A 23,050-nucleotide genomic window follows, 5' to 3' on the forward strand; every position below is an offset into this window, starting at 1 on the left:
ACACTAAATCATCCGCTCCATCTCATCGTAGAATCATAAACCATCTCGTAATCCATATTCCGTTCCAGTCGTCATTGCCAATTGTTGTGGCACTTAGTTAAACGCCTTCTCAAATAACCATGTCTTTAGGCTCTTGCGGAATGACATAAGGGAGGGCGCCTGTCTGATGTCTACAGGGAGGGTGTTCCACAGCCGGGGGGCCACCACCGAGAAGGCCCTATCTCTCGTCCCCGCCAGACATGCCTGTGAGGCAGGCGGGATCGAGAGAAGGGCCTCCCCAGACGATCTCAAGGCCCTCGTGGGCTCATAGGCCGAGATGCGGTCAGAAAAGTATTTTGGGCCGGAACCGTTTAGGGCTTTGTAGGCCAACACCAGCACCTTAAATTGGGCCCGGTAGCAGATCGGCAGCCAGTGGAGCTGGAACAACAAGGGCGTTGTGTGCTCCCTGTGTCCCGCTCCTGTTAATAACATGGCTGCCGCGTGCTGGACTAGCTGAAGCTTCCGGGCCGTCTTCAAGGGCAGCCCCACGTAGAGAGCGTTGCAGTAGTCAAAGCGGGATGTGACCAGAGCGTGTACCACCGTGGCCAAGTCAGGCTTCCCGAGGTACGGGCGCAGCTGGCGCATGAGCCTAAGCTGTGCAAATGCTCCCCTGGTCACCGCTGAAACCTGGGGGTCCAGGTTCAACGATGAATCCAGGATCACACCCAAGCTGCGAACCTGCACCTTCAAGGGGAGTGCGACCCCATCCAGCACAGGCTGTAACCCTATACCCTGTTCGGCCTTGCGACTGACCAGGAGTACCTCTGTCTTGTCTGGATTTAATTTCAGTTTGTTCGCCCTCATCCAGACCATTACAGCGGCCAGGCACCGGTTCAGGACCTCGACAGCCTCCTTAGTAGCAGGTGGAAAGGAGTGACAGAGTTGGACATCATCTGCGTACAGATGACACCGCACCCCGAAACTCCGGATGATCTCACCCAGCAGCTTCATGTAGATGTTAAACAGCATGGGGGACAGTATAGAGCCCTGTGGAACCCCACAGGTCAAAGGCTGTGGTGTTGAACAGGAGTCCCCCAATAACACCTTCTCGGTGCAGCCCTCCAGAAATGACTGGAGCCACTGCAGAACAGTGCCCCCAAGGCCCATTTCCGCAAGGCGCCCCAGAAGGATACTGTGGTCAACGGTATCGAAGGCCGCTTAGAGGTACAGGAGCACCAACAGGGACACACTCCCCTGTCTAGCTCCCGGCGCAGATCATCCACTAAGGCGACCAAGACCGTCTCAGTACCATGTCCCGGTCTGAAACCAGACTGTGCCGAATCCAGATAATCCGTGTCTCTCAAGAATACCTGGAGTTGTGACTTTTCCGACTAAAAATCAACTGGTCATATGATTGTGTTTTTCACTGACAGTGTAGAAAAATCTTCATGACGCCCATTTTCTACTCTGCAAGCCACATATTACTTACAATTGCCAAATAGTTGATTTCTTCTTCTCTTGCACAGAAGGGTGTTCTCGGGAGGCTCTGTGGACATAAGTAACACAGAATCCTTCAGTTAAAACACGGGGATAGTTGTTCCGCTCCATCATCTAAATGGGCAAAGGGTTCATCTGGATAGTTTGGGAACGAATTCACTAGTCAGTATTGGTGGCTCACAATGGAATAGTTTAGAAACTGACAAATTATCATCTTTTGGTTTTAAGCACAATTTGTATGGTGATTCTGAATTAGCAGGGAGTTGGACTAGGTGACTCTACAACTACTGTCCACTTTTGTGAAAGTAACTTCTAATTCAGGTATGGGCAAACTTGGCCCCCCAGGTGTTTTGGACTTAAACTCCCACAATTCCTAACAGCCTTGGTTCATTTCCTTTCCCCCTCAGCTGCTTAGGCTTGAGGCTGATAGGAATTGTGGGAGTTTAAGTCCAAAACACCTGGGGGGCCAAGTTTGCCGATACCTGTTCTAATTCCATTATTCTGTGATAGCTTTGAAAGGATGTTACTGGCATAATAACACTCCTGCATGTCCTGCACGACTTGAGATCTATCCTAAAAGCAAACAGCTGACTAGTATGGAAACCAGAGTATTACAATAGATGAACAGTCTGAACCCAGAGTCTGGGAAATTACATTTTAAGAGTAATCTGTTCTAGTTTACATATATTCTTCTTAAGATAACCATTACAATATTTCAAAGATAATTCATTGCATTACCCATTGTTTATCATTACATTTTTTCTCTTAAAAAGTCCACAATGGTTAAAAAAACCCCAACATTATTTGTTACTTCAGCAAAGTGACAACAAAGTGTTAACTTTGACTCATGTATTTCCCTTTCTCACATTGCCACCCAGCAATTCTTTTTTTAAAAAATACTGATTTTTATTCAACAAGATAAACATATAATCATACAATGACATATGCAACAGAGCAAATTACAGCAAACACACAGAACAAGCATTTTTCTTATGAGAAAACACTAACCTCCAAAAGTAGCAAAACAACTAAGTTTTAAACCTATACTCAAAATGTACAAAACTAATGATCTTAAATACTAATCTACTACTCTAGCTAATCTACAGACTTCTCTCTATCCAATGTTTTTAAAATCCAGATTAGAAATAATATATAATCACATTTCTACCTTTAATGACATATTACTAGCTTATAAATCCCAGAATTAGTCAATTCTTTACTTGTAAATCATTGCTTCTGTGTGTGAATAAGTAGGGCCCTTGCATACTATTACCTAAGAAGCTGGGAGGAGTTTGGAAGTTTAGCCAGGCGATGCTCACATACATTCAAGCTTATCTTTACATCTCTACCAGGACTAGAATTTACTTTGCTTCCTGGATTAGTGGGATCTTATCAGGCCTGCGCAATTTAACAGCTGTACGGGGCCAATATTGTTCGCAGTGTACTACATTCGGCCAGGGGCCATATGTTGTATAAGCCTGGATTAGATGGACCCTGCAGTCCCTTCCAACTCTTAAGTTTCGATGAACAAGAACAGCCCAAACCTAACCTGATCATCTCTGTCCATCTGACGGCCTCCTGCAGCTCCATAAGCCTCTCCTTGTATTGATTGCGTTCCATGAGGACTCGGGCCATCTCCACTCGGGTGAAGCGCCTTCGTTGCGCGATGGGGATGTTGTCCTGCAGTGGGGAGGAGGATGGCTTCAACCAATGGGAAATGGAAGGAGACTGGTGTTAGTAAAGGTTAGCTTCTCTCTGGCCCTCTGTAATCTCTGCTGTATAACAATGCTTTTTAATTCTAGCCAAGAAACATCCAGCTATCACCTCCCCACCTTATTTAAGGTTTTTAAGGGAAATATGGCATGACTCAAAACAATTCATCAGTTAATCAGCGGCCACTAATCCAGAATCTATATATATTTAATGTAGTTAGTGTATATTTTAATGTATATGCTGTTATAGTTACATGGATCCAGCAACTGACACCATGACATTGACATTACCCACAGTGGATGTGACTCGATAGAAGGCAAAATGAGAGCATTGGCCTCCACATAAGAATTCTTTGCCCTCAATAATGAATTTTTCCAACACCACTCAAATTTCCTGCATTAAAATAATTTAAAATATTAGTTGAACAATTTGGAGGAAAATCTAAGCATACAAAGAAAAGGAATAGACAAGATGCCTAAGTGAATGAAAATATAGAAAATATAAAGAGTTATGTATATTATTTTTGGGGTCTTACTCTTTGCAATGCTAAAAATTGGGAGATTGAAGGAATTTGTCATTGGTGAAGTAGAATTCTTACTTGAAAGCAATACCCTGGCCCACCCAGACTGGAATGACAACCAATTTTAGGGACTAAAAACATTCTGCATCTTCAAGATCTTAGCAACATGTCTTCGCATTCAGCCTTGGAAAGAAACTGCTGCAGTCACAAAACAAATAATTACCTGTTGCAATTCACATATGACTGCATTTAGATAGCAACACCATCAACACTGTGATAGTAAAACAGAACAATGCATCACTGGATAATCCCACATATGTACGGTAATATCAATACAATAAATGAGGAAGAACCCCCTCCCCTTGCCAAAAGAACCCATGCTTCCCTAGTCATTTTAATAATGTAATATACCAATTCTGTACAGAGATAGCTGCTTACATCCTCAACCTCTTCTTTCGGCTCTCGTCTGGCAACAATCACTTCTGATTTCACTCTAGAAAAGGGAAAATAATTTTTTAAAAAGCAAATTTCTTGTTTAAACATTTCAACAGGGGAGCCAAGTGCTTGGAAAAGTTTATCCTTCACTACATTTCCCAGAAGAATGTTAAGATTTTGGACTTGTGATCGAGAAATATAACTTATGTCAACACCATTCTTGTGTTACTGCTTCAGTCAAAACAGACTCCTCCCAGATGTTTTTTTTAAACCAAGTAACTCTTGACAGATCTCTCATATCACATCTGTTTTATGCTGAGATTCTGCGCCCAAACCTGAAAAAAAATGGAATTGTCACTAGCAACTTTCAACTGAGAAGCTACTCAGACAGAAGTCATGACTTACCTTTTGAGCTCCTCTTCAAGTTCTTTGATTCTGCTTTCCATCTTGGCTTTTGCTTGCTTTGTGGCTTCAAGCTCACCTTTCAACACCTCCTGTTCGCCAGTGAGCTGGTCTACCTTTGCAATTAAGTCATTCTTCACTATGTTCAAAGCATTTCTTTAAGATAATGAAAAGCAGAAGGCAAGAGAATAGGATTTAACCATGGAGAGACTCCGAGACAACTCAGTAAGCCTGTCGCTTGCTACTGGTCATCTCCTAGCTTCACTTATGCAACAGTGCTGGGTATCATCCAGACTTCCCTTTCAAGATGCAAAAAAGCCTTGCAACAATGGCTACTAAATTCTATACTTCCACTTAAACTACATTGTATATTTAATTTCTTTCCGACCTTACCATCTTCATCTACAGCCCCAACCAAGTATAGTGTTCTTGAAATTCTTGATAGATACCTTTACATGCATCTGATAAAGTAGGCATCAGCCCACAAAACCCATGCTTTAGGATGTCATAAGACACGTTTTTGTGGCAATGGACTGCCACAGTTGTTGGTCTGGAAATTAAAAATCACTGCCTAAATGATGATGATATATATTTGTATCTTGCTTTTCTCTCAAAATCATGATTTAAAATGGCTCAAAAATGAGACTCAAAAGATTAGTTGGACTTTAGATTTAAAAAAAAAAATCGCAAAAAATTGCAAGACAAAAAAAGCCAGCTTTGCAATTTGAGAGGTTACATGAATATAACTTTATCAAAGTTTTACAGAAACAAGAGCTGTTAGGACTCTCAATGTCCAGGGGGAAATGTAAGGGAATTTCCTGAAAAGCAACATGCAGATTTTAACGAAGTTCTAAACATGCAATATCTATAGACAAACAGGAAAAAATGTCCATAATAGATGGTGGTGTCTTACTTAGTTTCCAGCAGCTGTGTGTTCTCCATCAATAGATTCCCCACTTCTTTGCCCATCCCTGAGAGATGGAAATTCAAAATCGTAAGATAAGAAGCCATAGTAAAAACAGAGCCTGAGGTTTTACTAGACCATTCTTCTTTAGGAAATGAAATAATTTGGTTTGAAAGGGCATGTTTTGCTGCACAGTGCAAAAAGTAGTTCCTACCCTGTTGAAGCTGAAGAACAGAAGCTGTATTTTGGACAAGGCAGGTACATCTCTCCATTCAGTTACAGGAACATCCTTCAGGGCTTGGCAAGAAGGGTGGCAATCACTTGGGGATAATTTGTTGAGGGGCTCACATCAGTGAAGAATGGGACCAGAGCTTGGATGATTACCTTTTTGGATTTCAATTCCCACAAACCCTGGGTGGATTCTGGGATTTGTAATCCAAAGCGCGTGTTTTTCTAATGCTGGACAGCGCTGAAGATAGGCTTACTTTGGAGAGAGGAATAAAGGCGGTTTTCTACCACGTCTCATCTTGTCCCATCCCTTTGCTGCTGGGGACAGATTGCTTGCTTGGATGCTTTCTTTTGTGGGGAGTTTCAATTTATTTGAAACACTCACATGATTGCAGTGGAAAAGTGCCTTTGCAACCTTTCTTGACCTTTTTTTTATTTTCTGAATTATATTGTTAATGTGGAACAGAGAACAGGAAAGAGCCAGTTGTGTTTAAGTGGATCAAAATATGGGACTTTGACAAGAACTTGAATTTTCATTCATTTCATTCTGCTGCAAAGAACAGACCTTCCAAAGTTAAGTAGAATCTCCCTCCCATATTCTGAGAATTCAATAGTCTAGCATTGTCACTGAATGTAACTAATATCCTGAATTACCTTGCCTCACATCAAGGATTGGAAAATCTTTTCAGTCTATAGCTTTCAGCATTCCCCAGTCAAAAGGTGGGAAATTTTGGAAGCCATCATCCCAAAAAGTAATACACCTTTTTCATCAAGAATCAGTGGCTACTATGCATGGTTCCTTTCACGTCGAAATCACTTCCCATTTCACACCATGTAGGAAAACATTCCCTTGATTTTTGTTGAGTTTGCATTTTGAGAACAATGGCGAAAGAACATTCAGAACAAATTAAAAGTTTGGAGAATCATGGCAGTGTAGAAGAAGTGAAAACACATTACTACACAATAAGGCAGCACATAGATCCTCTTCCCACAATGAGATGAGATGAGATGATAACAAAGACAAGTGAGTTGCTTGAAACATCAAAGTGGATAAGCACCTATATCCTCAAAGCAATGGAGATTGTGTCCCAGACAATGACAAGTCCCCCAATGAGAATGGCAAAGAAGCAGTGGATGCATTTTTAAAGAAGAAGAGAGAGAGACAGAGTCAGAGAAAAGAAAAACCTACAACAGTCAATTGGACAAAAAGAGGTGAATCCCTTCTGATGTTTCACACTATATGTGATCAGCAAACTGTCCTTTAGGGAACTTCGTACAAAAGAACCAGAACTGGATTTGTAGTGAGAGCTTAAAAACTTCAGACTAGGGACCACTTCCCACATGATTGGTAGCATTTTGAGTAATGCCGTAATTATACTCTCGATTAAGTGAAAAAGCCACTAAGGCAGCTACAATCAGTCCCATCTGCCCAAGATATACATGTTGGCTGCACTCCCACATTATGCTTTTTGACCTATACTTCAAAAAATCTTATATGACAAGGTCTGAAATGGAAAAAATACAGACATATATTTGAATTCCCATTTTCCAGGAAATTGGAATAGCCTTAGTGGCATATTTTGAGGGGCCTGGTCAAGAGTATCCCAATGTTTGATAATAGGTGTACATTCCAACAATGCAATGTTTGAAATAAGCATTGCTGATTTGAAAATAACCTAAACAGATTTATCCTACGAGACATGTTGAGATCAACCACTGGGTAGTATCCTTCAGTTTGGAACAGAATATGTGTGTATGTGTATGTGCCTTCAAGTCTATCAACTCATGAATTTCATAGGTTTTTCTTAGGCAATGGCTATTCAGACGTAGTTTGTCAACCCCTTCCTCATTCTACTGCAAGTATTAACTGGCACAGACCCTGCTTAGCTTCCAAGATCAGACAGGATCTGGTGCTTTAAGGCTTCTTAGTGGCTTCTTCATGTAGGCAGGGGTTGTTGCAACATACAGAATCTAAAAAAGTCCATCTCACTTCCTCTTCAAAATTCTAGTCCTTGAGGTGGTAAAGTCTGTCTGGAAACTGTATGAAAAACAGTACGTGAATTGAAGAAGTCTGAGGTGAAGAGGCCTCAGATAGATTTCCAGCAGACAAAGCAGTGACACATTCTGTGGCTCCATCACAAACCTGGTGAACCTGTGGTCCTCCAGATTTTGCTAGATTCCAGTTCCCATCAGCCTGACCAATGACAGTGTTGAGGACTGTGAAACCTCTGAGGATGAGGACAGTGATTTTCTGTTTGAGCCTGTGTTTCTGTGTGGGAAAGCGAAAGTAGTTTTCAAAATGATGGGAATGTTTTGGGTAGATCTGTTGTCAGGGAAACAGGCAGTGATTCTTATGAGAATTGTCCAGAGATTGACTCTGAAAGGAATGTGGGGAAAAGTGTAAAACATAGACAAATTCGTTGTTCACAGAGGCTGAAAGATAACAAAAGGAACCCAGCTGTGAGAAAGGGTGATGCCATGGGCAAGAGGGAGTATTCTTAAGGAATTGGAGTCAATGTTTGGTGGGGAGATAAAGGTTAGAGTTTCATGTGTCAAGTTGCCTGCCTTGGGAACTCCAAATTAAGAGTTCTGTTCTTGGGACTGCATCTTGTTTTCCTGTTTAAATTCCATGCCTCCTGTTTGGATTCTAAATCTTATTTCAAGTTTCAAGCCTTTGGGATTATAGTCAGGTTCAAGTATGAAGCCTTTGGATTACGGTCATGTTCATGTTTTCAAACTTTTGGATATAATTCTAGTTCAAGTGCAACAAACCTTGGATTACAGTTTCTTGCTTTTGCCTTCGGTAATTTTTGAAATTGTATTCAGAGTTGGTCATTGCTTTTTGTTAAGTTTCTGGAAATCTAGCTCCTGGATGTAACTTTAAAACTACTTTTGCAAACTGGGTTTTGCTGGTACTTCAGGGAATGATTAGTCTGCTTATTTTGAACACTATTTTAAAACTGTTTTTTAAAAAAATATTAGGTACTCTTTTCTTAATCAATTTATTATTTTTGTGGATCTGTGTGGTGTTTGGGTGAAAAGGGGATTAAGTAGGCAGCTGGACTACAACAGGCAGGGTACACTAATGTTAATTATCAGCATCTACTGGGCCAAAGGTTGCCTATTTTTATGTATTAGAAATGAAATAAATTATACAAAATAAGTTAGGAAAAGGAAATATTCAGTCTGTATAATTCAAAATAGGTTTCATGGAACAGGATTTGCTTCACTGTGGCATGCAATCCTTATTTCTTCTTAAAACACAAGACACACTGATTTTTTTATCTGGATGCCAATAACTACCAACTATAGCCAGGTGCACAGTAAGAAGGTTCAATATGTCTCGCAGGAAAGCAGAAAGATTAGCTCTGTAGGTTGGGGAACAAATGCAGGTGTAGTAAATAGCTATAGCTACATCTGCACCCTTAACTGGTGAGCTCCACTCACTGACCTCTGTGTAATGATACCTAGGCTACACTGGCAAGCTATATTTAAACTAGCAGTCCAATTAAGATACAAAAATGCTTTGTTTGGATGCTTCCTTGAAACAACAGAGACTTGGAAATATTTGCCAAACCATTGCAAATAATTCAGAACACTATCAGTAGATCCCAAAACTATCTTCTGTTCACCTTGACTTTACAAAGATTTCTTTAGGATTGTATATAACCAAAAGTAAAGATAACACAGCCAAACAATTAGTTTTTAGGCCTGTTTCTAGGGTTATATAGAGCACTGATTCAGAAAATTGCAATGGATACCCTGCATTAGCTCTTGTTTCTTAGATGTGGTTATCATGATTTTCTATGAGGAAGCAGATGGTGACTGTTAGAAGACAAAACTAATGCAAATTTTGGAATCAGCAGGTCAAATATACCCAGAAACAGGGCTAACATATTAGGCACCAGCATGCGGGTTGGCCAGTGTAATCTAAATATTTAATACACAGACTCTCCTTGCTACTGTTTGAGAATATGGAACAGGAAGAAACCATGAACAAATGCTCCTTACCTGGAGAAAGTAGTATGGAAAGGTAACTTAACCTTTCCCCTTATGTGCCACCATGAATGCAAGCAATTTCTTTAAAAGCAGGGTGGGGGTGGGGTGGGGGGTTGAAATATTAAAATCACAATCTTCACACTGCATGTCATAGCATGTGAAGAAGACCACAATGGATCAGCTGAATTGAATCTTTCCAACAAAGGTGTCAGGTTTTTTAGTAATGTGTTCTACAGAATGGAATAACATCCATCAGTGTTGTGAGTTGCTTGAAACATCAAAGTGGATAAGCACCTATATCCTCAAAGCAATGGAGATTGTGTTCCAGACAATGACAACTGAAGAATGGCTGATTTCTTTCCAGGAAAGACATCTCATTGCCATCACAGGAACAAAACAAGTACCAAGTATGAAACAAAAAGGATGAAAAGATGCTGAGTGAACAGAAAGGCGGAAAACATCTTATATGTTCAAAAATGGCCTTCGCCTTACCAAAGAAATCATCCCGCACTATGAAAGTCATTGCATATGAGAAAAAAAGGAAGAGAGAAGGGCAGAGATTCAGAAAGAGAAGGAGACAAGAGAAAAAAGGGGAGAAGAGAGAAAGCAGCTATTAAATACAAATTTGTCAAGGGCAAAATTGTGGTGCTCTCTTAAAGCATGTATATGTGCCAAAATCAGTTTATGTTGTAGCAAGAGCCATTCTCTGTCTGCCCTCCCTAATCCAGCTTGATAGGACAGGGAAGAAGATGTTAAGGCTTCAAAACAACCCAAGGAGCAAGGTCTGGTTCTATCTTCTTTCATTATCCTGGTGACACAACGGCCTAACGTTCTTTACAGGAGGTAACAAAAACTGACAAGGTAATTAATATCTAGGGGGAAGACATAAAGAGAAGGAGACAAAACAAAAAAAGTCTGAGGATAGCCCAGAAAACTCACAGCAACCTTCTGAGGATATTGTTAGATTTCCTGTTACAATTTTTAGAAGGACTGCTGATGGAAAAAGTTATGTTACCCAGATATATTTATGAGTGCAGTGTTGCCATATATATTAAGAAGTCAATTTCATGTACAAGTTGAGGGCATACTTTGGAACCAAAATTGTGGATTTTACTTGAAGTTGAGAGTGAAATTCTGGATGAAACAACAATTTCCCCTTGTCTTTTTAAAAATGCACAGAGAGAACATACTTAAGAAAAACTAAAGAGAAGGAGAGGTCTGTTTAATATAAGGGTCACAATTGGTGCGTGCGTGTAAATTGCATTACGGAGCTTAAAATGTTTACAATTATACAAATGAGGAAAAATGTGAATGGGGGGGGGGGGGGGGGCAGAGAGCAAGGAAAGCAACCTGCCTCTATTTGGTACCCAGTGCAGAGGCATTGACAAGAAGTACTCCCACCCTATCAACCCTCCCTTGCCCAAACCAGAGAAAGAAAGGCAGTCCTTCCTACTTCCTCGCATTCTTTTACTGTAAGACCCTATTAAAATGGCTGCCTCAATCTCTCTGTAGAGAACCTTATGCAGGAGGAGCTTATTAAAAATGGCTGCCACTACTTCACTCCACCTAAAGTACTCTTTTGACCTGCATTATTAATTTTCACCCAAAATTCTGTATGATAAATCACTTTGTCACCTGTCAGAACTGATCTTTAGTCCCTATTTGTGCAAGTACTGCATCTAAACCCTCAGATATACCTGAAAGTCACGTTGAGGAAGGTAACAAACTAAGATGAAGAAACGTCTAATTTTCAATTCAACCTCAGAATAAGGATTCTAATTTAATTCTTTCAATGCATTGCCTGCCCTAAGCAAACAAAGGAAGACAGAAACCAAAAAATATTCCATCCCACAGGATATATAAATTAACAGCATTTTCCCTACCTCCCACCCATTTCCAAACAGGGAAGGCAGAGAGAGTGAAGGGAGGCTGCAAAAGGCCAGAAATCAAAGGCAAAAGCTCTATTGAGATGTAGAAGTGTGCATGAAGCAGAGGATGTTCTTCAGGTTTCAGAACCGGAGTGTAAGGTAGGGCCAAGTCTGCAAAGCCAACTGTGATTGGACAAGAGCAGGGAGTATCACATGTGTATACCCACATCATTCCATTTAAAATTAGAAAAAAATGGGCAAGGAAAAGAAGAAAAGAAGAGGAAACAAATAAGGAGCTTGAACAGAGGAGAGATACACACCTGAGAACTCCCCTAAGGGCCATGTCCAGCGAAGCACAGAGAAACAGGAGGAGGGTGGAGGGAGTGTGGGGGGAAGAAAGAATCCATCAGTGACTGAAACCAACAAAATAAGGGAAAATCTGGATTTTTAAATAAAACAAAGAAAATTAACAATAATCTTGCTGTTTCAATGTCAAAAAGCACGAAATAGTAAAAACAGGACCTACCATGACTGCAAATAGCATGAATCTACATAGGGTACACTTGGGATACTTTCAGGTTGGGAAATGCTACACCAAAGAGCTCAATTTAACACCATCCAATGTTGGTTGCAAAATATTGTGTATGTATGTTTTATTAAATAAACAAACAATGCATTATGTAAATGTCTAAAACAGTCACAAGGTGATGTTCAGAAAACTTTCTCCATTACCAAATTTTTGGGACCCCAACACTGATCTAAGGGGACTTAATCTGGAGGTAGGACCCACAGTTTAAGAAGTAGTGATCTAGACCATTTGTCTTTGTACTCTCTAAAGAAGAGACACTTCAATTCAAGATATAGTTTTATGATAATGAGAAAGTATTAGGTTAGAGACACTTTATCTGCTTGAATCTCCTCCAGCTCTTTACCAAAATCATTCTCTTTCAGCTTAAGCTACCTCAAAAGAATGTTGTGAAAATGAGCAACATAATTTATTGTCGAAGGCTTTCATGGCTGGAATCACTCAGTTCTTGTGGTTTTTTTCGGGCTATATGGCCATGTTCTAGAGGCATTTCTCCTGACGTTTCACCTCACCTCTGAGGATGCTTGCCATAGATACAGGCGAAACGTCAGGAGAAATGCCTCTAGAACATGGCCATATAGCCCAAAAAAAAAACCCACAAGAACTGAGCAACATAATAGTTTTTAAAGCACCACTTTCTCGGGCATCCTTTACCTAGCAGGTCTGCTCCTTCATCCACATCCCCAATGGCTTCTGAGCCCACTTCCGTAAGTTCAGTATAAAGCGAGTCAGTGTTGATGCCGAAGGCTTTGTTCACAATCCCCTGGGTAGGGCTGTTGGAGAAATGCAACAGTAATGTTTTTGTCTAGCAATATGTCTGTGTTAAAACTGGAAGATTTTCATTGTTTTCTTCAAAATTCCAACCTAACAACATCAGAGCCTTATATGTGTTCTAATCAAACCATTTTCATGTTAGAAGAATGTGAAGAAGAGAAATCTGAACATGAAGGAGGATGACCATAGGGAAGCAACCAAACATGTAGATCTGACCTACAGCATTAAGTAGTAAAGACCAAGAAGGAAATATGCAGACAGTCGGGAGCATAAGAACTTACAAGCAGAAGGGGGGGGGGGGGAAGCTAATCACTGCTTTTTCTCTACTGATTTTCTGCTTCATACCATGATTTTGTAGACCATCTTTGACTTAGCAATGGATATCATAATAGTCAGGCCTGGCAAAATCCAGGGAAGTTTATCTAACGAAAATGTCTCCAACAAAACCTCTCTGACCTGTTTCCTGTGCGCTCTAGTCTGGGATCCTGGCATGTCTCCAACTCTGGAGTAGAGTTGATATCTTGGAAATCTGATCCTTCATCACTGCTTCCCATGCCTGTAGGATGCAATAAAAAAGGGAGGGGATAAATCTGTGATACTGGAATGTTCTTGCTGTTATGGTTCAGTGATCTAGGATACTGGGAACAATGGGATGCACACCATTAGCCTATGGAAAGGAATGTGGAGATATGGATCTATGGTTTGGTTCGTACACAGCCAAAAAATTGCTTCTTGTTGAAAAAGAGAGTAGAATTTTTCACCTTACATGTTTTGGCTTCTAGAATAAGTGGAAATTGCTGTAATGGTATGGTTTAGTTAACTATCATACAGCAAAACAGTATGGAGAAGCAACCAAACAGCATACCATACCACTTTGTTGGCTCTGTGCCCTAACATCCTAGAACCATAAAGGGGTTGTGGTTTCTTTGAACTAGAAAGTAGTGCACTTCTTCTTTTGACTTGCATCTACCAATATAGAACTCAATTTTACTGAGGAAGGAAATGAGACCAATGAGAAAGCATGAAAATGTGAATATGTCAGTGGATCAAGAAGCATCAGATATAGAATTCTCTTCTTTTCTCATTTTCATTTATTAGTCTGGGGCCCTAGTTTATCTTTTATGTTCTGCTTTTAGGGAAAGGTAAGTGATTTTCCTAAAAATAAAGAATTATGCCTTTTCAGTCAAGAGTATTCCACAAATTCTTGTGGAATACTCTCTATCCCCCTGCTTTTCTCTGCTGCTACTATACATTTTTAAAGGCCTTGTAGCGTGTTTGTGGTCTGCCTCAATATAATGTGACTTACAGTCCCTATTCAAAATGGGATAGGACAGCAGCAGAGGTGGCAGCAAACAACACACAAATAATCAAATCTGTGAATGTGGTACCCACCAAAGTGGGGGGCCTATTGCATTTTGAAACAGATTCATGTAAATGGGCTACATGTCAGGCATACCTATGCTCACATTTCTTGTCTCCTGGACCACCTGGACCTCCATATTTCGACTGTTCTGTATTCCCCGGGACCGCTTGTTGTTCTTTGATGTGACGTAGTCATTCATGGGCTGAAGACTCTCATTTAGGGGAGTGACCGCAGCAGAAGGAACAGATGAGGTGGGTGTATTGGATTTTGTTCCAGTGGTGCTTGGTGTTGCAGCTGCAGAAGACTGCCCCGATTCAGACATTTCATCAGGAGGGCACTAGTGTACAGTATTGTTTGGAGGGGTGTAGGACGGAGAAGATAGGAGGAAAGGAGGAAAAGGCATCCAAAGGTATCAGTCATTTTTTTCACTTAGTGGCTGCTTTGTAGCATTGTGATATATGAAACCTATGCATACTAGAATGGCAACAACAAAATGAACAATGGACGGCAGTTTTGCATTGTTCAACAGTTTTTGCTGTTCATGGCTACATTCCCTCGAGGGAAATCTGTTAGAAGCTGGAAGCTTTTTTTTTTTGTCGTGTCAGGAGTGACCTGAGAAACTGCAAGTCGCTCCTGTTGTGAGAGAATTGGCCGTCTGCAAGGACATTGCCCAGGGGACACCCGGATAATTTGATGTTTTTATCATCCTTGTGGGAGGCTTCTCTCATGTCCCCGCATGAGGAGCTGGAGCTGATAGAGGGAGCTCATCTGCCTCTCCCCGGATTCGAACCTGTAACCTGTTGGTCTTCAGTCCTGCCGGCACAGAGCTTTAACCCACTGCGCCACCGGGGGCTCCTCAGCTGGAAGCTAATGTAATTAAAATGGATGAGCTGAAGTATCACAGTTTTTTTCTCCATCCTTTTTTATACAACTCAAGTAACTGCCTTAATATGAGGAGATAAACAGAACATGTGGCCATCCAAATATTGTTGAAGTATGCCCCATCATTCCTGATCACTGACCATACAGCTAAAGCTGACCAATGCAAGCTGCAGTTCAACAGCCTCTTGGAAAGGCAGAGGCTCCTAATCATATCCTACATTCACCTGGCAATCTGTTGAAAGATGCCCACGGCCAAATTCAGCTGAGAGTGCAAATTGCCCACCAACAGATGCCAACTTGAATATAAGAGAGAATGTAACTCATGTGACCATGGATTTTGTTGGCAGTTCATTCTGGACAATGGAAGAGACCACTTTCCTCCCACTGCTAAAACATTCACTTCACTCAACAGTTTTCTAGTAAATCTAATTACTAACTTGGTGGGAAGGAACTGATGCTCTTCCAAATGTTTTGGATTTCAACTTTCACCATTCTGAATGACCATCAGTGAAAAATTATTGAAATTGAAGTTCATCTCACTTGGAATTTTATAGGTTCCCCATGTCTAGAATAAGTTTCTGATGAAGTGGATCAATGTCCACAAAAGGTTATGCTAGGTTCTACGGGATTCTTTTATACCTTTCTGCATTGAAATAAATTAACACAGCTATGCCTTTCAATAAATTAACACAGCTATGCCTTTCAGTATTAAAGTTTTCTGAGGAAAATGAAAGAAAAGCATCATGGGAGATTTGAGCTAAGCAGATTTTCCACTTCTCTCAGCTGCCCTTCCCTGAAATGAGAGGTCTTCCTCAAAAGACCAGACAGAGAACTGCTACCCGGGAAGGCAGCTTGAGTAGGTTATGAAGAACACCCGTTATGATTGTGTGAGGTTTAAAGAAAACACAGTAAGTGTTTACAGATACTTTATTGTCCAATTGCCCTTTCTCAAAGCATCCCAGAATGAAACATCTTCTCTTTGTAGTACTCTTATACTTTCCCCACCAGTTTACCACTTTGTTCTTACAATAAGCACAAAAACAGGAAGAAAGGAAAGAAAGAACTGCAGAACCTGGTAGTGGTAAGATACATTTGTCTGGAGGCACTATCGGTTAGAAGGGGCTGAACACTCCTACTCACTGAAGCATATTGGCCCCTGCTTGGCCTGAAGTGGCACCTCAGTTATGCCTGGACACTAGTCAAGGGTCTTATGACTTGTAAGAGGTTTTAATCATATCATCCTGCCAGTCACACCCCATAGCATCCTTTCCCAGTTAGATTACAACATTACTCCATGGGTCCTGCCTGAGGAGAGGGAAAATAGGACTTTATCATTGGAACATTTCTGAGGGATGGCCCAAGGCAGGACAATTCTAAGATTCAAGATACACATGCTCCTTTCCACCTTGTTCTACAAAAGGGAATAGGGTAAATCACAATTTATTCTAGTTGGCTTGTATAAAAGAGTAGAAAAGGAACACAATGGCAGGGTGGAATCTTAAAGAGAAAACACAGATCTTGGCAGATGGTGGCATGAAGAACACAGCCAAACAGATGGGCCCCTGAGCGGTTTTTCCCCAGTCCATTGCCATTTCATTGCATCAGCTTAGCAACTCTTATCACATGGAACAAACACGGCCATGCTGATTGAGGATTATGTAGTCCAACACATTTGGGATGCCACGTTTCGGTGGCTGCCTTATTGCAGTAAAACAGTTTGAGCTGTCCCTATCCCACAACAATTGCTATGAAATTTCATTGGGTATCCATACTATGATTTTTCTTAACGAGATTAGAGGTGGGTTTCCACCTATCCAGCTACAACAATACTAAATACTGATGATGCTTCAACTACATGATCAGCTTCAAGTAGTTTCTGATGGGACTGTGGGTGGGGGCCTGTAAGTCTACTGCAGGCACAGGTTAGTCCTGGAAAAAGGGCTACGTGTGGCACTTATATCCAAACCCAATCATCATTATTTTTGTCCAGCCAATTAAAAGTTATTTCTTTGAAGAATTCCCAGAATCTCCCAAACAAATGAGAATTCTCCATATTCAAAAAATAATTTTTGAAGGATCCATTATTGAGTACATAATTCTCCGACTGCAATGTCGGCTAGAATTTTGCAAGGCACAAACACACATAAACAGCAGAATGATGATGAAGACTATGTAAATATAGCTACTTAACTCTTTGCAGCCATATATTTCTTAAAGGCAACATGCCCAGATTTGAAGGAAAACAGAATTTGAAGTCATGTATATGTGTCTAAATAAGTATGCCATGTGTAGCGTATGTAAGGCTAGATCCACAATAAGTTCAAATAATTAGCCCTTTTGGAAAAAAGGTACAGGATCTTGAGAGTGATGTATCTATAGTTTATTATTGGCAGAATGAAGCGTTCTGGAAAGAATGGAGCAAAGTCTCCTAAAAGGGGATGCTAGTAAGGAAGGGGGCAATTGCCAAGCACAGGAAGCAGATACTTTGAACAACATGGCCCATATTGGATGTTTGGAGCTACACAATCAATTTGGAGCTACACAATCAACCATCACCATTAATCAGTGATGATGAGGCAAAGGGACAGAAACAAGAGAGCCTCATGCTTCTTGCAAGACATGGCTTCAACCTCACAACAGTTGATAAGAATTCATTTGCTAGGAGTCGAACAAACTTGATCAGAAGATACTTGGGGAAGGGAGATTATGTTCCAGAGGGCAGGGTTAGTCAAAATGAATAGGCCAATAAGAAAATTAATTGTACCCGAATGTGCCCCCACCCTGACCACGTACCATGTCATCTGTAAGGGGGATGTTCAGAGAGTTAGGACGCCTCTTCACACTAGAGCAAGAAAGCAGAGAAGAGAAGGAGGGAGAGAGCAAGGGTAGGAAATAGTCAGAGAAAGAAGCAAATCCTCAAAATGGAGAATGCATCAAAACAACCCGTCATTGTGAATACAATGAAAGCTATTCAGGGGCATCTGAACATTCCCATATCAATGTAAACTTAAGGCCTACTGGCTCTCTAGCCTTCCAAGGGCAGGAGTTGCTGAGAAAGCCAATTCCTGTGTTTCTATCAAATGTACCAGGGAGATCTTGGAATCTGGGCAGGCACATGTAGGAAGAGATTGATATGGAAGTCAGTTGCCCCACTTTGGAGAGCAAAATGTTGTCCATCCCTGCTCTTTAGAAATGAAAAAACATATTGTCCTATTTCCATTCACCAGTTTGACCCAAGTCAATACAGAAAAAGAAAATGCTTCTGATAGTCACAGAGAAAGACAAAGCCAACAACAGCACCTCCAGCTGCCTCCCAGCCCGCTATACACAGCTGTCCCCAAATTACCTTTTCCTCCATGACTGGCGGTGACTGACGTGACACACAGAAAACACCCAACACAAGAGAGGTCACGCACAAGAAGCAAGACAAGAGAACAACAATCATTAGAGTGCAACAATCATGCAAAGACACTTACACAAGTAGTCCTGTGCTCACAACCAAATGCTCACTTGAGCAGAGATGGAGATGTTGACATGCAGACTCATAAGCATGCAGTGGGTCCAGAAGAGAACAATACTTAAAATAACATCATGTTGCTATCTCCTGATCAAAGATAGTGCCTGTTTCTTCAAAGGTACATTGATAGAGGACACTTTGCAAGGATCGGAAGTGCTCAGGAAGCACATTTAACTATATACAGGTGTATTCCCTCCAGTGCTGCCTCCCTATCTTCTATCTCATAGGCAGGAGGGGATAAGCAATTCTGTCCTCAGCAGAGGATTCCCCCATATTTAAGGGGACATCTACACTATAGAATCAATGCAGTCTGGGACCACTTTAAATGCCTTAATTCAATGCTATGGAGTCCTGGGATTGTATACCAGCAGTACTTGGATAGCTGGGTGGGGATTATGGAAGAGAATAATAGAAACCAAGAGGACATAGCTATCAGACTGCTTCTGCCAGTCTTCTACATATGAAGAAAAGGGTTTAATACAGCCTCCAAGTTATGCTGTTTCTGATAATCAATAAGACTGCCCAGAAATGCTGATGCTATAAGCAGTGGTTCCCAACCTTTGGGCCTCCAGGTGTTTTGGACTTCAATTCTCAGAAAACCCAGCCAGATTACCAGCTGTGCGGAATTGTGGGAGCTAAAGTCCAAAACACCTGGAAGCCCAAAGGTTTGGAACCATTGTACTATACTGATACAGATACTTCTATTAAAATTGTAATAGATGCCAATTAACATATGTATAGCTTTGTAGAAGTGAATTTTCCAACCTTATCATCTTAAGCATGACCATTTAGTATCACCTGAAGAACAAAGGAAAGGGCAGGCCCACTGCATGGAAAACATGGCCAGTGCTAACAGAGGACAGGAAAAAACTACAGAACTACTCAACACCTTCTTTTCCTCAGTGTTCTCCCAAAATTAAAACAGTGTACAACCTGAGGGAGATGGAGCAGATACAGTAGAGAAAATGCAGCCCAGAGCAGGTAAAGAGGCAGCATAGGAATATCTAGCTAAGCTAAATGAATTCAGCTTTCCAGAAACAGATGGATGGCATCCAGGATATTAAAAGAGCTAGCAGAAGTACTTTCAGACCCACTGTCAATTTTCTTTGAGAATTCATGAACAGGAGAAAGTCCAGCAGACTGGAGAAGAAAAAAATGTTGTTCCATTTCCAAAAACAAAAACAAAACAACATGACTCAAACAATTACTGACCAATCACCCTGATGTGAATACTAAGGAAGATTCTACTCTACAGTATGAGGCAGCTAAAAAAGCCAATGCAATTCTAAGCTGATTCAACAGGAGCATCTAAATTGATGGAAGTAATAATATCTCTCTATTCTGCTTTGATCAGACCTCACTTAGAATACTGTGCCCAATTCGAGGAATTATAATTCAAGAATAATACTGACAAACTGAAATGTTTCAGGAGAAGGACTACCAAAATGGTCAATGGTCTGAAAGCCATTAATAAGGAGTGGTTTAGGGAGCTGGGTATATTATAACTATGGAGAAGAGAGAGATAAGAATAATATTTACATATTTGAAAAGGATGTCATCTGGGGATTTTTAAGTAGAGGATGAATAACCACATGTTGGGAATTCTTTCATTTGTTTATTTCTGCAAAGCAGGGGTTGAACTGGATAGCCTTTTACTACAACTCCCAGAATCCCCATGGTTCTTAATGTGTAACTTTGCTCAACCTATTTGGAAATCACTCACAAGCTCTTTCTGGGGAAAATCAGGGTACAGCCCTACCTCCTCCCAGCTAGGCCACTGTCATTTTGACTGTTTCCAGCAGCAACTTGCTGCAGTTTGGACCGCTCAATGTGTTCCACGTAGGTCTGGATCATCTGCAAAAGAAAGAGAGAAATGCAATGGTCTGCTCAGATCCTCCTTGTACCACAGAATTTAAAACAATCCATTACTTAGTGTTCTGGTCACCCAATTTTCTTAAAGCAACTTATTTCCATTGAGAACACAAAGCTGTGAATGATACAGTTCCTTTTTAGGACCTCAAGTATTACGGATACTGTTGGACTCCAATGCACATCAGCCTCAACCAGCACATCTGGTATTTCGAGATTATATGAGTTATTGTACAACACATCTGGAGTGAAAATAGCTGCCTACACCTAGGAAAGATAAAATTAAATACCTCTGTGTGCCGCTGGTGAAGAGCATTATACTCTTTCTTCATTTCAGATTCACGTTCCTCCAACCGGGAAACTGTTCATTGAGGAAAAAGGGAAGAAGAGGGGGAATTAGAGAAAGAGAATCCGACTTATAAATCCCAGAAGAAAAACAACAGTAACAGTAGCAACAAGTGATCATCCAAAAAACTTGAGAGAACATGAGATTAATCAGTCTGATTAACTACTATCCCCTAGGTTCACACTCACAAACAATAGCAAAAGAGTGGAACAGTTCCATTTTGCTTTTAGAAATCATTACTTATTATATGCAGAATGGTCCAATCTCTAACATTTCCAGTTAGGGTCAGCAAAGACCACTGGCAAAAGTTAGAACTTTTGACATTTATTTCAGAATGAACTGACAATGGTCTTCAGAATTTCAGATAGAAGCTTTTCCTAGTCCTGTTTAGAGAGTCTATCGTTCTGAAGCTTTGTTTCTGAAAGGTCTCAAATCTGATTTTACAGAAGTTGAAAAAATTGCTAAAGCTATGCATTATTTTGCTATAAAATACAATTTTCCAAACCCTGTACTGAAGTGATTTGATACATTTTGATACTTTTAGTCTGTATATAATATTCTACTCCTAGCCAACAATGTGCTGCCACCTATAACTCATTTTTCAATTTTTTCAATTGGTTAAAAAAACAACAACAAATAAACTCCACAACTGGAACCTGGAATCCTCTGTATGTGAAGTGAACTCACACAATCCAAATGTAACTTTCACTATTGAGATCAGAACTTGGAATTAATAAGGTCCATATGATACACTTTCCAGTACTTAACTTCTTTTTGGCGTTACTACTTGTATGATGTTGCAAGTCAAACTTTAAAAGTAATGTAATGAAAAGTAGCAAATTTACTTCATTGAATTGTAGAATCATTTAAAAGAAAAAGACAAGGAGGATCACGCAGTCAACCTTCTGCCATTGCAGGAACCTCATTCACTTGTGTTCTGGTCTCTGGAGCAACAAAGCACAGACTTGGCTCCTTTGCTGAATGGCAGCCTAGCTATCACATCACTACCCAGGCAAATACATTTCAAGATTTTGCAGAAGCTGTATTCTTTCAAGGAAGAAGAAAAAAAACCACTTCCAGAACAAAAGTCATTGATACCTAATGAAAATAGCCAGAAACTGAAAATGCACATTGAAAATGAAAGGTATAAGCTTCCAGCAACTATAAACTAAGAGCTGACACAGATGCACATCAGATCAAGGACATTCAAGATCCAAATCTGTCAGTAGGGCCTATTATGTGAATGGCGGCTGCACAAACAAGATATACTTTACATTAGTGCTGTATCTAATGAAAAATATTTTTCCATTGCCCAAGAATGCCAAAAAAGTACAACACTGTGTCAATTGCTAGCTAGAGGAATGAAAAATAATTTAACCACAGAAATGCTATATGTTTTACTTCCAGTGACTCATCCTTTTTTTCTTGGTAAAATGAGCAAAAGGCATTTCTATTACAAAAGTGTCACAAAGTATCATAACAAAATGTGTCCACTGGTATAACAAGTCAGACTTTCTACCGGTTTTTTTCTTTGATGATTTTGTTGCATTGTTTTTCTTTTATGAGTTTGTTGAAAGGGCAATGTTCTATTTTATTATGTTACAGTATTAACAACACTGAATAGCGCCACAATGTAACCATTTTTATTTAACAGGCAACATAAAATTCTCTAGCCATGGCATATTATTTCCTCCAGAAGATTTTTCATAATTCATACCAAATCTTTGGTTCACAGGCTGAGAATATAACAATAAATGTATCCTTTAACTAAAGCTTCTCTCTGAAACTGAAATTTATGTTTATGAATAGACATCTTATTCTCTATTATTTACACATCCTTGGCTCTCCATTTTACACACAGGTGAGATCCACTGAACTGAAAACAATTTGTACATGACTATGTACACTTACTCTGGTCTGAATAATTCTTGGCCTTCAACTCCAGCTGCCGTGTCTGAAATTCAAGGTGCTCAACCTGTATCTGCAATTCTTTTTTCTCCTGCTCCAGTGCATCTTCAAATTCAATGAACTTCTAACATGGGAAACAATAAGCAAAGAAACTGGGTATAAACATTCAAAAGCCACAACATTTGACTTGACAGAGTTTGGACAGGGCTTCCTACTGGGTGACCTTAAGCAAGTCACACTTTCTCAACCTCAAAAAAAGG

General features: G+C 40.4%; 1 protein-coding gene across 11 annotated transcripts in view; it reads right to left on the reverse strand.

Moving 5' to 3' along the window:
• The window catches only part of LOC132781860 (C-Jun-amino-terminal kinase-interacting protein 3), a 67,700-nt gene that overhangs the window by 38,900 nt on the left and 5,750 nt on the right, over positions 1–23,050 (reverse strand). For 2 of the 11 annotated variants that reach the window (XM_067461314.1, XM_067461323.1), the window contains exons 2-16: positions 22,794–22,914; positions 20,827–20,897; positions 20,427–20,521; positions 18,497–18,520; positions 17,944–17,992; positions 14,362–14,605; positions 13,362–13,461; positions 12,786–12,904; positions 11,866–11,877; positions 10,170–10,187; positions 5,460–5,517; positions 4,550–4,702; positions 4,121–4,202; positions 3,026–3,177; positions 1,469–1,525 (exon numbers count right to left, since the gene is read on the reverse strand). In XM_067461314.1, the coding sequence (XP_067317415.1) occupies positions 1,469–1,525; positions 3,026–3,177; positions 4,121–4,202; positions 4,550–4,702; positions 5,460–5,517; positions 10,170–10,187; positions 11,866–11,877; positions 12,786–12,904; positions 13,362–13,461; positions 14,362–14,605; positions 17,944–17,992; positions 18,497–18,520; positions 20,427–20,521; positions 20,827–20,897; positions 22,794–22,914 (1,355 nt within the window). Of the gene's footprint in view, positions 1–1,468; positions 1,526–3,025; positions 3,178–4,120; positions 4,203–4,549; positions 4,703–5,459; positions 5,518–10,169; positions 10,188–11,865; positions 11,878–12,785; positions 12,905–13,361; positions 13,462–14,361; positions 14,606–17,943; positions 17,993–18,496; positions 18,521–20,426; positions 20,522–20,826; positions 20,898–22,793; positions 22,915–23,050 lie in introns of those variants that run through there. The other 9 variants (XM_067461321.1, XM_067461318.1, XM_067461317.1 and 6 more) reach the window with 9 other exon arrangements.

The sequence above is a fragment of the Anolis sagrei genome, chromosome Y (assembly GCF_037176765.1).
Source record: "Anolis sagrei isolate rAnoSag1 chromosome Y, rAnoSag1.mat, whole genome shotgun sequence".
Classification (NCBI taxonomy): Eukaryota; Metazoa; Chordata; class Lepidosauria; order Squamata; family Dactyloidae; genus Anolis; species Anolis sagrei.